The following is a 15,935-nucleotide window of genomic DNA, read 5'->3' as shown; positions in this document are numbered from 1 at the left end:
AAGGGGTATGGGGTGAGAGGATGAGCTAAATGGGTGACAGGCATTAAGGAGGGCAGTTATCAGGATGAGCACTGAGGGTTAAATGTAAATGATGAATCACTAAATTCTACTTCTGAAACCATTACTACATAAAATGTTAAATAACTTGGATTTAAATTTAAAAAAATAAAAGAGGAAGAAAAAAATGCCCAGCTAAAAATTGATACATATTTCAGAGGCAAGGATACTGAACTCACCCCCATACTCAGTGTTGTCTGAACTATAGAGAAAGTTCTGACTCCCTGTGAGATTTTTTTTTGCACAGAAGAATTTATTAAGGAATATGTAGCTCAAACAATCATTCAGGGCCAGAGAACAAGGCTCAGCCAGAAACACTGCCCCAAAATCACAGGACAGACTGCTTCAAGATCCCATTGCTACCACTTCCAAACATGAGCTAGAAGATTAGCTAAGAAAGCAAGTTTAAGACACTTTCATTTCTATGATGAGAAAATAGTAACACATCTGGACAGAAAATACCCAGAGGGAAGATTTAAATTCACATCAAAGAAATATTTTTAAGTATGCACTACATCTACCCCTTTTACCAACTAACATCAATATCCACTCTTCCTCCTATATTTCAAGCACAATGCTATTATTGCTTAGATGCCCATTCCATAGTACCAATAACAGCCAAGTGGGCTACATTTGGCTGCAATCCAGGGTAAGGCAATACCCATTCTTTTAGTTCTATCCCAATCCTGTTGTGATATTGTAACTTATGGACTAGAATGTACAGTCCATCTCCATCATACTTTATATAAGGGAGGTAGACACTATTCCCTGTACTGTGAACTATTTCTTAGAAGAAAACATATAAAAACAGAACATGGAATGTATGAAATTATCTTGTGAGAAATACATGTAGTAAAACCATGCAGGCTAGGTGTTAAATGTTGCTACTGAACAGACAAGAGTAACTTCTTGTTTTATGCCTGATGCTTACTTAGTACCACCTTAAATAAGATAATTTATTTACCACTGGACCTCAAGAAATTCTAACACAAGAGACTGAAGAACCACTTCTTACTCTGAAGTGACTCCCCAGCTTTAGACAAAAGACTTTGTTTCACCTCACCCAGAAAAGTAGGTGTTCAGACTCTCTCAGATGATTTCTGGTAGTGTGACATATTAAGATGTCACAGAAAAAGCCCATCTCATGTTACAAGTACATGGAAATGATGACTGTACAATCCATAAATTAAATACAAAACCAAGCTCAGATGAAGGCAGGGAAAATATCACAAGGCAGAAAGGAAGAGAAAATAAAGGCAAAACATAAGGAGGACTGAAGCCCTGGATCCCTACACGACCTGGGAACTAGATTTAGCATGGAGACAGAGGATGCATATCAGCTTCCATGCACAGGAGGCATGATGCTAAGTAAAGGAGCTCAGTAAGATAGAAGTTAAACCCAAAAGGAAGAAGTAGGGGAGGGAGAAGAAGGCCAGATAAAATGTAGAAAAACAACTGGTAAATAGAGTATTTGATGTAATAGCATCCATAATAAATACTAATTGTTAAACAACAAGTGAAATAAAATACTATAGAACATAATATTCAAGATGGAAAAGAAGACACAGATTCAAGGGGTCTATGAGACAAATTGTTGTGATAGAATCAGATAAAATCAGGAGGCAATTTTATGTACAAAGAAAAAAAGAAGGAAGTCACCAGGCAACTATAAAAATCCTGAACTTTTATACATCTAAGAAGCCATAGTCTCAGAATAAAGCTAAAATCTAAACAATAGCTGCCTGCTCAAAATAAAAGATTTAAATAGGACTCAAATTCCAACATAATAGACAAAATGCTCAAAACATTATTGAAAATTGCCCATTATACCAAGAACAAAGACAATCACAACTTTGGTGAGAAAGGAAATCAATTGATGCCAACACTGAGATGAATCAGATGCTAGGATTATCTGACAAGGATTTCAAAGAAGCCATTATAAAAATGCTTCAAAGTCAGTTTCTTGAAAAAAATGAATAGAAAAATCTGAGCAAAAAAATAGAAACTGGAAAAGAAAGTAGAAATTACATAAGTAAAAACTACAGTAATGTATATATAACTCATTGCATGTGCCTGACGGTAGAGTGGATGATAAAGGATAGAAATCAGTGAATCTGAAGACAGATCAATTTGGCACTCAATCTCAGCAATGTAGAGAAAAGAGATTTAGGGGGGAAAAATTAACAGGGCCTGAGACACTTGTGGGACTAAAACAAAAGATGTAATTTCTGTGCTATCATCATATCAAAAAGAGAGAAAGGAGAGTGAGGCTGAAAGAGTATTCAAAGAAATGATGGCTGATGGCTGAGGACTTTCTAAATTTGGTGAAGGAAACTAACATGAAGATTCAAGAAGCTGAGTGAACGTAAACAGGATACTAAACAAATCCTCACCATGTCATCTCATAACTAAACTTCAGAAAACTGGGAGGAGGAGCCAAGATGGTGAAACAGCATGGAAAGTTTTTGTGTGTCTCACATCCATGAAATACAGCCAGACCAACACTAAACCATCCTGCACACCTAGAAACCTAATCTGAGGATTAACACAACAATCTACACAACCTGAACCACAGAATTCAGCAGGTACGTGGCACGGAGAGGTGAACTTGGGGAGAGAGAAAACATGGAGGGCAGGGAACTGCTTTTGCATGCAGAGAGAGGACGGACATGGTGGGGGAGAATAAGGGGAAAGCACCCCTCCCTAAAAGCAGCTGGAGAGAAAGTGGAAAATTGGAAACAGCTGCAGGGACTGAACTAAAAAGGGAGAAAGGAGAAAGGAGAGGGTTTAAATTCCATTAAGACTGTAAACAAGGGGATCACAGTCTGCAACTCTGCAGCTCAATACCTGGCAGTGGTCTGGTGGAAAGGGTGAATCCCCAGGAGCAGAGTGGGGTCCGACAGGTTCTCGGGCTACAAGGGGAGAAGCGGTTCCACTGCTGGAGAGAAGCGGTTCCACTGCTGGAAGGACGTTTGTTAGAGGCTGTGAGGCCACCTATGCCCAGCAGACCCCAGAGAAGGGCCACATTCACTGGTGCTGGAACAAAGTCATTAGGGGTGAAGCCTGGTGCCAGATGTGTGTTATTATTTTCCAGACCCCTGAGGTGCTGCTGCTACACTGTCTCACGAACTTTTTCTGGGGCGGGCTAGCACCCAGCTGCAGTTAGTGGGCATCGGCAGCAGCATGATCCCGCAAGCATTCCTGGGTGTGGCCGGCACCCGACTATTGCTCTGTGAGACCCTCTGCAGAGGGGCGGAGCAGGTCAAAGCCACAGTACCTCAGAAGTGGGGGGATGGGGAAGGCAGTGGCATCTGAGACAAAACTCTGGAGGGAGGTGCTGCCTGGGGTCTGGTCACTGATGGTGTGGAAGTGGCGAGTGGACAGAAGCTGAAGATGAAGGACGGGTGCACGATTGCTGATTGGGGAGAAAAGAGTTCCAATACTAGAGACCGAGTAGCTGGGTGACACCATTTTCACTGCTCCCACACATGCGCATATGCACCTACAAGTGCCACAACAATCCACCCCAGTAGGCTAGCAGTGCCATCTAGTGGATAAGGGAGCCGTTACACTAAGCCCCGACCAACTGGGCTGACCAAGCTCTTCAAGAACACAAGTGTCACCGCTTGCTCAGTATATGTACTATAAAGTGCTTCATAGTCTGACTTCTAGGGGGAAATGAAGTAATTTAAGTACTATTTCAATCTGTTAGCAGGTCCATCTATTCAATTTTCTTTTTTTTCTTTTTTTCACCTCTTTTTCTTGAATACAGAAAGAGAAAAAAGTTTTTATTTTTAATTTCTATTAAAAAATATATTTCTTTAATTTTTTCTACTATATTCTTTACTTTTGTGTAATTTTTTTCAAATTCTATTTTACTTCCATCATTTCATTTTAGTCTATTTCAGTATTTTCATTTTTTTCAAATTCTCAAACACTTTCAACACCGAAACCAAAACACACCCAGGATCTAGCATCATTTATTCGATTTTTGTATGAGTGTGTTTTTAATTTTTTAATTTTAATATTTTTTAATTTTAATTTTTCTACCTCATTAATTCATTTTCTCCCTTCAAAATGACAAAACGAAGGAATTCACCCCAAAAGAAAAGAGGACAAAGAAACGACAGCAAGGGATTTAACCAACACAGATACAAGCAAGATATCTGAACCAGAATTCAGAATCATGATAATAAGAATACTAGCTGGAGTTCAAAATAGATTAGAATCCCTTTCTGCAGAGATAAAAGAAGTAAAAACTAGTCAGGATGAAATAAAAAATGCTACACCTGAGCCGCAATCATGGGTGGATGCCTCAGGGGCAAGGATGGATGAGGCAGAACAGAGAATCAGTGATATAGAGGACAAAATTATGGAGAATTATGAAGCAGAAAAAAGAGGGACATTAAGGCAAAAGAGCATGATTTAAGAATTAGACAAATCAGTTATTCATTAAAAATGTACAACATCAGAATCATAGGGGTCCCAGAAGAGAAAGAGAGAGAAATAGGGGTAGAAGGGTTATGTGAGCAAAACATAGCAGAAAACTTTCCTAACCTGGGGAAAGATACAGACATCAAAATCCAGTAAGCAAAGAGGACCCCCATTAGAGTCAACAAAAACCGACCATCAGCAAAGCACATCATAGTCAAATTCACAAAATACTCAGGAAAGAAGAGAATCATGAAAGCAACAAGGGGAAAAAACTCCCTAACCTACAAGGGAAGACCAATCAGGTGTGCAGCAGACCTATCCAGAGAAACTTAGCAGGCCAGAAAGGAGTGGCAGGATATATTTAATGTGTTGAATCAGAAAAATATGCAGCCAAGAATTCTTTATCCAGCAACGCTGTCATTCAAAATAGGAAGGAGATAAAAAGTTTCCCAGACAAACAAAAATTAAAGGAGTTTGTGACCACTAAACCAGCCCTGCAAGAAATTTTAAGGGGAACTCTCTGAGAGGAAAAAAGATGAAATTATGAATAAATAAACAAATAAATAAATACCAAAAGCAACAAAGATTAGAAAGGACCAGGGAACACCACCAGAAACTCTAAGCATCATAATGGCAATAAATTCATATATTTCAGTACTCACCCATTAAATGTCAATGGACTCAATGCTCCAATTAAAAGACATAGGGTAACAGAATAGATAAGAAAACAAGATACATTTGTTTACAAGAGACCCACTTTAGACCTAAAGACACCTTTAGGTTGAAAATAAGGGGATGGAGAACCATCTATCATGCTTATAGTCAACAAAAGAAAGCCAGAGGGCGCCTGGGTGGCTCAGTCGGTTAAACGTCCGACTTCAGCTCAGGTCACAATCTCGCGGTCCGTGAGTTCAAGCCCCGCGTCGGGCTCTGGGCTGACGGCTCAGAGCCTGGAGCTTGCTTCCGATTCTGTGTCTCCCTCTCTCTCTGTCCCCCCTCCCCCCGTTCATGCTGTGTCTCTCTCTGTCTCAAAAATAAATAAACGTTAAAAAAAAAATTAAAAAAAAAAAAAAAAAAAGAAAGCCAGAGTAGCCATACTTGTATCAGACAATCTAGACTTTAAAGTAAAGACTGTATCAAGAAATGCAGAAGGGCACTGTATCATAATCAAGGGATGTATTCACCAAGAGGACCTAACAATCATAAACATTTATGTGCCAAATGTGAAAGCACCCAAATATATAAATCAATTAACCACAAACATAAAGAAACTCATCAATAGTAATACCATAATAGTAGGAGACTTCAAAACCCCACTCACAGCAATGGACAGATCATCTAATCAGAAAATCAACAAGGAAACAATGGCTTTGAATGACACACTGGACCAGATTGACTTAACAGATATATTCAGAGCATTTCATCCTAAAGCAGCAGAATACACATTCTTTTCCAGTGCACATGGAACGTTCTCCAGAATAGACCACATGCTGGGACACAACAGCCCTCAGTAAGTATAAAAAGATCGAGATCATACCATGCATATTTTCAGACCACAACGCTATGAAACTCGAAATCAACCACAAGAAAAAATGTGGAAAGGTAACAAATACTTGAAGACTCAACAACATCCTACTAAAGAATGAATGGGCTAACCAAGCAGTTAAAGAGGAAATTAAAAAGTATATGGAAGCCAATAAAAATGATAACACCACAATCAAAATCTCTGGGACACAGCAAAGGCAGTCATAAGAGGAAAGTATATAGCAATCCAGGCCTTTCTAAAGAAGGAAGATCTCAGATACACAACCTACCCTTACGCCTTAAAGAACTGGAAAAAGAACAGCAAATAAAACCCCAAACAAGCAGAAGACAGGAAATAATAAAGATTAGAGCAGAAACTAATGCTAACGAAACCAAGAAAACAGTAGAACAGGTCAATGTTAATTCTTTGAAAGAATTAACAAAATTGATAAACCACTAGCCAGTCTGATCAAAAAGAAAAAGGAAATCACCCAAATAAATGAAATCAAGAATGAAAGAGGAGAGATCACAACCAACACAACAGAAATAAAAACAATAATTAGAGAATATTATGAGAAATTATATGTCAATAAAATGGGCAATCTGGAAGAAATGGACAAATTCCTAGAAACATATACACTACCAAAACTGAAACAGGAAGAAATAGCAAATTTGAACAGACCATAACCAGTAAGGAAATCGAATTAGTAATAAAAAATCTGCCAAAAAAACAAGAGTCCAGGGCTGGATGGCTTTACAGCGTAATTCTACCAAACATTTAAGGAAGAGTTAACACCTATTCTCTTGAAGCTGTTCCAAAAAATAGAAATGGAAGGAAAACTTCCAAACTGTTTCTATGAAGCCAGCATTACCTTGATTCTAAAACCATACAGATACCCCACTAAAAAGGAGAACTATAGACCAATTTCCCTGATGAACATGGATGCAAAAATCCTCAACAAGATATCAGCCAACCGACTCCAATAATACATTAAAAACATTATTCACCACAACCAAGTGGGCTTTATACCTGGGATGCAGGGCTGGTTCAATATCCACAAAACAATTAACGTGATTGATCACATCAATAAAAGAAAGGATAAGAACAATATGATCCTCTCAATAGATGCAGAGAAAGCATTTGACGAAATACAGCATGCTTTCTTGATAAAAACCCTCAAGAAAGTAGGGATAGAAGGAGCATACTTAGAGATCATAAAAGCCATATATGAATGACCCAATGCTAATATCATCCTCAATGGGGAAAAACTGAGAGCTGTCCCCCTAAGGTCACGAACAAGATGGGGATGTCCACTCTCGCCACTGTTATTCAACATAGTATTGGAAGCCTCTGCAATCAGACAACACAAAGAAATAAAAGGCATCCAAATCGGGCAGGAGGAGGTCAAACTATCACTCTTCGCAGATGACATGATACTCTATATGGAAAACCCTAAAGATTCCACCAAAAACTCATAGAACTGATTCATGAATTCAGCAACGCTGCAGGATATAAAATCAATGAACAGAAATTAGTTGCATTCCTATACACCAACAATGAAGCAACAGAAAGAGAAATCAAAGAATAGATCCCATTTACAATTGCATTAAAAACCATAAAATACCTAGGAATAAATCTAACCAAAGAGATGAAAAATCTATACACTGAAAGCTATAGAAAGCTTATGAAAGAAATTGAAGAAGACACAAAAAAATGGAAAAAGATTCCATGCTCCTGGATAGGAAGAACAAATATTGTTAAAATGTCAATACTACCCAAAGCAATCTACATATTCAATGCAATCCCTATCTAAATAATACCAGAAGTCTTCACAGAGCTAGAACAAATAATCCTAAAATTTGTATGGAACCAGAAAAGACCCCAAATAGCCAAAGCCATCTTGAAAAAGAAAACCAAAGCAGAAGGCCTCACAATCCCAGACTTCAAGCTGTACTACAAGGCTGTAATCATGAAGACAGTATGGTACTGGCACAAAAACAGATACTCAGATCAATGGATCAGAATACAGAACCAAGAAATGGACCCACAAACGTATGGACAACTAATCTTTGACAAAGCAGAAAAGAATATCCAATAGAATAAAGACAGTCTCTTCAAGTGGTGCTGGGAAAACTGGACAGCGACATGCAGAAAAATGAAACTGTACAACTTTCTGACACCATACACAAAAATAAACTCAAAATGGATGAAAGACCTAAATGTAAGACAGGAAGCCATCAAAATCCTCAGGGAGAAAGCAGAAAAAAACCTTTTGACCTTGGCCGCAGCAACTTCTTACTCAACACGTCTCCAGAGGCAAGGTAAACAAAAGCAAAAATGAACTATTGGGACCTCATCAAAATAAAAGCTTCTGCACAGCAAAGGAAACAATCAGCAAAACTAAAAGGCAACTGACATGATGGGAGATGATATTTGCAAACGACATATCAGATAAAGGGTTAGTATCCAAAATCTATAAAGAACTTATCAAACTCAACACCCAAAAAACAAATAATCCAGTGAGGAAATGGGCAAAAGACATGAATAGACACTTCTCCAAAGCAGACATCCAGATGGCCAACTGACACATGAAAAAATGCCCAACATCACTCATCATCAAGGAAATACAAATCAAAACCACAATGAGATACCACCTTACACTTGTCAGAATGGCTAACAATAACAGCTCAGGCAACAACAGATGTTGGCAAGGATGCAGAGGAAGAGGATCTCTTTTGCATTGTTGGTGGGAATGCAAGCTCGCACAGCCACTCTGGAAAACAGTATGGAGGTTCCTCAAAAAACTAAAAATAGACCTACCCTAGGACCCAGCAATTGCACTACTAGGCATTTACCCACGGGATGCAGGTGTGCTGTTTTGGAGGGACACATGCACCCCCATGTTTATAGCAGCACTATCAACAATAGCCAAAGTATGAAAAGAGCCCAAATGTCCATCGATGGGTGGATGAATGGATAAAGAAGAAGTGGTATACATATATACAATGGAGTATTACTCGGCCATTAAAAAGAATGAAATCTTGCCATTTGCAACTACGTGGATGGAACTGGAGGGTATTACGCTAAGTGAAATTAGCCAGAGAAAGACAAATATCATATGACTTCACTCATATGAGGACTTTAAGAGACAAAACAGATGAACATAAGGGAAGGGAAACAAAAATAATATAAAAACAGGGAGGGGGACAAAACAGAAGTGACTCATAAATATGGAGAACAAACTGAGGGTTACTGGAGGGGTTGTGGGAGGGGGGATGGGTTAAATGGGTAAGGGGCACTAAGGAATCTACTCCTGAAATCATTGTTGCACTATATGCTAACTAATTTGGATGTAAAATATAAAAAACAATAAATAATATAAAATAAAATAAAAATAAATAAAATAAAATAAAATAAAATAAAATAAAATAAAATAAAATATCCAGTTAAGAAATAAGCAAAGGATATGAACACACGTTTCACCAAAGAGGATATACAGAAAAGATATTCATTATTATAAACCATCAGGGTAACAAAAATTAAAACCACAATATGGCATCACTATCCACCTATTAGAATGAATAATTTTTTAAATAATGACAACACCAATTATTAGTAAGAAATCAGAGAAATTGGATCACTCATACTTTGCTGAGGGGATTGCAAAATGATACAGCACTCTGAAAAACACTTGGTCAATTTCTTATAAAGTTAATTATCTTCTGACCTAGCAAGTGCATTTCTTAGGCCTTTGGAGAAATAAAAACTTAAATTCACACAAAAACTTGTATATAAGTGTTCATAGCTTTATTCATAAAGCCAAAATTAAAAATATCCCTCGTGTCCTTCAAGAGATGAACAATTCAACCAGCTGTAGTACATATATACCATGGAATACTACTCAGCAATAAAAAGGAATGATGGCTAAACCTCCAGAGAATGCTGAGTGAAAAAAAAAAAGGCAATTAAAAGGTCACATACTGAATGAGTCCCTTTATGTAACATTTTCAAAATGACAAAATTTTATTTATTTTTTATTGTATCTTCTTTTTTTTCTTTTTTTTTAAATTTAAACTTTAGTTAGTTAACATACAGGGCAATATTGGTTTCAGGAGAATTCAGTGATTCACCACTTATATACAACACCCAGTGCTCATCACAAGTGTCCTCCTTAATACCCATCACTCACCTAGCCCATCCCACATGCACCTCCCTCCATCAACCCTCAGTTTGTTCTCTCTCATTTAGAGCAAAATGACAAAATTTTAGAAAAGCAGGACAGGATGGTATATGTGGTTATAAAAGTATCACCCAAAGGATCCTTGTGGTGATGGAACTGTTCACGATCTTCACTGTAGTGACAGATACTAGCCTTAAACGTATGATTAAATTGTACAGAACTACACACACACACACACACACACACACACACACACACACACACACACAGAGGAGTGCCTGGGGAAATATGAATATCCTGGTGGTGATATTATATTATAATTATATTATGTTGCAAAATATTAACATTGAGGAAAACTGGATAAAGTGTACACAGGAGCTCTCTGTATTTCTTATATCATTTGAATCTAAATTTAATTTAGTAAAAATTTTAATTAAATAATAGGCCTAATTCCAAATGGTACAATATAACACTAATATTTTTAAAATTATTTTAAAATATTTTAAAAATTATAATATCTTAAAATTGATAGCAACTGTGTCTGCAAAATATTAACACTAACAGCCCTAAAAATACTTTTATTTTTTATTTATTTTTTAAATGTTTATTTATTTTTTAGAGAGAGAGAGAAAAAGAGTGCGAGCAGGGGAGGGGCAGAGAGAGAAAGAGAGGGAGACACAGAATCTGAAGCAGGCTCCAGGCTCTGAGCTGTCAGCACAGAGCCCAAGGCAGGGCTCAAACTCACAAACTGAGAGATCATGACCTGAGCCAAAGTTGGATGCTTAACTGACAGCCACTCAGGAGCCCCCAAAATACTTTTAAATACGAGAATCGATTTTAAGTACTTATCCATTAGTAACTAAAGTCAATGGCAGTGACTTGAAACTTCTCGTAAGATTCTTCTTATAATAGGATTTACCTTTATTTATAAACAACTACCAGCTTTTCATCTTTAAACAGAATAAAATTTAAAATAGCTCCTCATAAGTCTAATTATTTATTATATTTCTAAGAGATTCTCTCTTGTTCATTGAATTTTCTCTTGCCTCTAAATATATAGGGGAGGTTATTATTTACTTATACATTTTGTATTTATATAGTTTAGGTTCAGTTCCCAAAGGATATTAATAGTGTAGACAGATGTCTTGAACTCTATAATCTGGTATATGTTGACATAACTCTAAAGGTGGGAAGGATAATCAGGCAAATTTGGAGGAAAAGAACAAACAGACTTTATTGTTTCTTTGGGAAAATATTGCCCAAAGCATATGTTCATTCTATCTAAAATATCAAGTCCTTATTTGAATTTGGCTCCAACAAATTTCAGAGTTCCTTGAAATTACATGATGAAATTGGAGTGGGTAGAAAGAACATTTTGGAGAATATATAAATTAGTATATAAAACTAATTATTTGTTCATTTGTTGAAAATGTTAACTTACTGCAGAATGGTTTTGTGGCAGTAGTATCCAAAAACACAGTGGTCCTGAGAAATCTTTTTTCTTTTCTTTCTTTTAAAACATCTTTCCATAGCTCAGCTTGATAACCTGAGATTTGAGAAAGAAAACATTAGAAACTAGACTTCAAGCAAATAGCACACAAAGCTTTCAAATCACTAAAGGAACTAAAGGATCAATGTATTATAATAATTATTATAATTATAGTTCAGGATCTTTATAACTTAAAAATGACTTTTCAAATAATTTTACATTATATTTATTTTAATTACATGATACTTCAAATTAAAGATTCACAAGCAAATCTACTGCCTGGAAATCTTATCAGAGGTTAGAATACTCTATATGGCTACAATCCATTTGTAGCAGTCTTTACTAATATATCATAAATTAAGAATTTTATTTGTATCTTTTTAGTAAATATAGCAGAATAAAATTATTAGATAAAATAAACACAGAATTTAGTTCCATGAGTACACCCCCCAATTCTCCTACAAATACACATTCAAAGAGATACAGTATATATGTCTGTACATTATATATAATACATGAAGTGTAGATAGCATCTATATACACTATATATTATGTATATAATATGGATATTTCCAATATATACATTATTACTAAATTTGAAATATTATCACACCACATATATATTGAAAATGCTTCCCACTTTATGTATTTGTCTCTTTCCACTTTCTACCTCTGAATTTGAAATGTGAACAAGGTAGAAAGAACACTGAATTGAGAATTAAGGATTTTAACTCTAGCTCTCACTTGTGTCCTTACATAATACTTATGCTCACACCGGGTCACAATTTTCTCATTTATATGGAAGAGCAATGAAACCAGAAAAGCAATCCCCAACATGAGGTCTGAAGAAAAGGAATCCCACAGGATGTTTTCTGGACAGAAGAGGTCTACAAGAAAATAAGTCTGACAAAGCCTGCATATTGCCTGTCTCTCCTAGCAATTCTCTATGCATGTTAGTATAAACCTCCTGCTGAAGAAAACTGCAGGAAGCTTTTTAATTCAGCCTTTGTAATTGCTTCCCATTTAATAGAGCCCCTTTGGCTCTGGAAACATTTCTGGCAGATCCTGATCATGACACTGATCAGATGTTTACATGCTCATAACATGCCTGGGGGTTGGTAATGTCTTTGGAAAATCCTGAACAAACAACCTCTGAGATTCTTTCCAGCTCTTACGTTCTATTTTTATGTGGATTCATTTTTCTCTATAATTTCCCACCAGCAGGCTGTAGTTATCGAAAGTTGGAATACTTAACCGCTCTTGCCAAGTTTTATCAATTTGGAAGGTGTGAACCATGTATGATTCATGTCTACTTGCTAATAGCAAATGAAAAGCTAACAATGGTTTATACCTCTCCACTTGCTCCTAAAGCTTTCCATAAAAATAAAAACCCTCAATGCCACTAAGAATGCACAACTCTCAAAGAAAGAAAGAAAGAAAGAAAGAAAGAAAGAAAGAAAGAAGAAAGAAAGCAGTCTCTTTCTTTAATGGAAATATACATGGATGATAAATAGTGAGAGTCCTCTGCAAAGCAAGAACAAAGATCCTCATGAGACCACCAGATCTGTATACTACACTGAGCATAGAAAGGCAGTTGATTAAACTTCTCTCACTAAATACCTTATAAAATACTTAGTAGGAAATAAACTCTTGTGTCTGGTTGTTCCACAGGCAACTTTTCCATAAAATGCTAACACGTTCGTAAGTAAATAAAAAGCTTCCAGCAAAAAATACTAACAATTATGTTATTCATTTTCCACAAAATCTTATAGTCAACATACCAATCTCACTTACCTAGCCTAGGACATGATTTTTCCTTGAAGTTGTCACAGTCCACACATGAACCAGCATGGAAATCTTTGTGTGAAGGACAAGGAAATGAAATAAAATTGCAGGTTGTTTCCAAAGATGCCATGAACAAGTAAACGGCTCTCTGGTGACTGCATTTAATAAATGCAACGCCTTAAGTGTTAAAAAACAAAAAACAAAAAACAAGCAAAAGAACTGCAGATGTATTAAACCAAGTTCAAGCAAATTAGAGAAAAAATTAAAGGTTAAGTTCTACTCAATACCATGCACTTGTGAATATTGAAATGTTGCCTGACCACATTGTGCCGTTTTAACTCAAGCAGCTAGAGGTAGTACCATTGAAAATGTAAATTCAGTATGCTTTTACAGGAGATTTAAAAGACATTTTTCTAAAGTAATAATTACCACAGGGGAAAAACGTGTTTAATTTCAATAATCTGACACACTACAAGCACAGTGCCACAACACTTAATGGCTATGTACACATGGTTCTCTTCTAATCCCTCACCCCTAATATTTCTATTTAATGTCAGAGATGATTATGAAACCAGGTAACATTAGAACTTCATTATGTACCTTTCTTTCCTCAACTTCTCATATCCTTATAACCTTTGATCAAACTTCTCTAGCTACAGTGGGCTTTGGCCATATGTTACTTGACCAGGTGTCACTGTAGATGCTTCCTATGGCTCTGAACTGAGCCAAACTCCACACCTGGAGCAGCTGTTTGGCTATTTATGTAACAACCAAGTGCAAGAGATTATGAATCTGTGTTTGTACAATACTACAGTGATGGTAAAGATTAAGTCCTGGAACCAAACTCATGTTATGTGATACTTTGCCCAGATTGCTTCTTCAATAACTCAGAACTTCTCCTAATGTTTAAAATAATGAAATACAACTGTTGAAACTAATGTAATAGGTTTCATCATGACCAAATGGTATATCTACTGGTCAACTTTATGAACCAATAAAAATCCAATTAAACCATTTTTCACCAATGACTCTCATTAATCATGAGCAACAGTGATCAAAATCTTGCCCATAGATTAAGAGGGAAAAAAGTAAACTGATTTTCTTTCATCATTTTGAATCATCTGTAATTCATTCAAAAATATTATTGGTATACCTGCAAAAATGGATTTAGGACAGCCAGGTTGCTTTTTTCCTCCATTTGCATAAAAATCTATATGTCCCAAAGGTTCATTAATGCCTAAACCTGAGAAGAAAAGCACTCGAGAATCACAAAGTGAACATAATCAGGTCAGCAACACTTGTACAAATAGCATCTCCTATAAATTCCATTGAAAGTGACTCCTACAGTTTGAATTGAAAATAAAATACATGCTATTTTTAAAAAGACGCATTTTAATGCCTCAAATTAACTCCTCATGAAAATTATGTCATTAATTTAACATATTTATCAGTCACCGATTTACTATGCCCATCACAGTTCTTTGTGCTATGAATATGCAAGTAAAAAAGAAAAAGAGAGAAAAAATCCTTTTTTTTTTGGTGGAAATTAAATTTTAGTGAGAGAAAGACCTAATAAACAAGTAAGAATATAGTATGCCAGATAATAATAAGGGCTGTAGAGAAAACACAAGTAGAACAAGAGTACAGTTAGTGCCTAGTGAGGGTGGCAGGTTGCTCTTTCAAACAGTTTGGTTAGGGAAATTCCCATTGAGGAGGTAGAGTCACACAAAATGTGAAAGATGTAAGACAGTGAGCCCAGCAGAAAACTATGTGAGCGTACCTAAAGTATTCAAAGAAGCCAGGCTAGCTGGAGTACAACGTGGATGAGGGAGCACTGGAAAGAATGAAGCCAAGTCATACAGGACCTTTTAAGCCAGTGTGATGATTTGCTTGTACCCTGGATAATAAGGCCTAAGACTTGGTACTAGATTCACTAACTGGAAAAATCTAAAGATGCTGCTTCAGCTGGAACAAACTGGGCCAGAGTGACATAAACCTGTAGCTATGATTTAAGGGCTTTTGTATATCTGTAGATCCTCAAGGCACTGGAGAATTACAAATTCTGAGTCCATGATTACCAATATGGGATCTATAACTTGGGGAAGTCATAGGAATGAAAGAGGGTAACAAGTTCAGAATACTCAGGACTATGATTAGAAATGAAAATCTTGCTGCCAAGTAAGCCTGCTGGGCTTTGGCTTAGGGACTACAAATTTCCTACAACATAATAAACTCTTAAAAGTGATCGGCAATAGATTTATATAACAAAGTAAATACTTGCGGCTGACAGTCAAGATTAAGATGCAGCAACATGATTTAGTTCTGGTATGTAACAGAACAAGATAACCATTAGTGAGGTATTTATTACCAGAGCATAAACACTGGGCATGTGCAATATCAGGGAGGGGATTCAATGTGTAAGGAAAGGCAAAGAACATTTTTTTTTCTTTTTTTTTTTTTCCTTC

The 15,935-nt window shown here is 36.4% G+C and overlaps 1 protein-coding gene across 7 annotated transcripts in view; it reads right to left on the bottom strand.

The window, feature by feature from the left end:
- Window positions 1-15,935, bottom strand: part of LIPI (lipase I) — a 70,698-nt gene that overhangs the window by 22,477 nt on the left and 32,286 nt on the right. For 4 of the 7 annotated variants that reach the window (XM_019467732.2, XM_053903186.1, XM_019467730.2 and 1 more), the window contains exons 6-8: window positions 14,624-14,713; window positions 13,480-13,647; window positions 11,638-11,742 (exon numbers count right to left, since the gene is read on the bottom strand). In XM_019467732.2, coding sequence (XP_019323277.2) covers window positions 11,638-11,742; window positions 13,480-13,647; window positions 14,624-14,713 — 363 coding nt within the window. The remainder of the gene's footprint in view (window positions 1-11,637; window positions 11,743-13,479; window positions 13,648-14,623; window positions 14,714-15,935) is intronic. The other 3 variants (XM_053903189.1, XM_053903187.1, XM_053903190.1) reach the window with 3 other exon arrangements.

This window comes from Panthera pardus, unplaced genomic scaffold (genome assembly GCF_024362965.1).
Source record: "Panthera pardus isolate Hobbes unplaced genomic scaffold, ASM2436296v1 HiC_scaffold_16, whole genome shotgun sequence".
Classification (NCBI taxonomy): domain Eukaryota; kingdom Metazoa; phylum Chordata; class Mammalia; order Carnivora; family Felidae; genus Panthera; species Panthera pardus.
The sequence above is the reverse complement of the archived record's forward strand: the minus strand, read 5'-3'. Positions and strand labels throughout refer to the sequence as shown.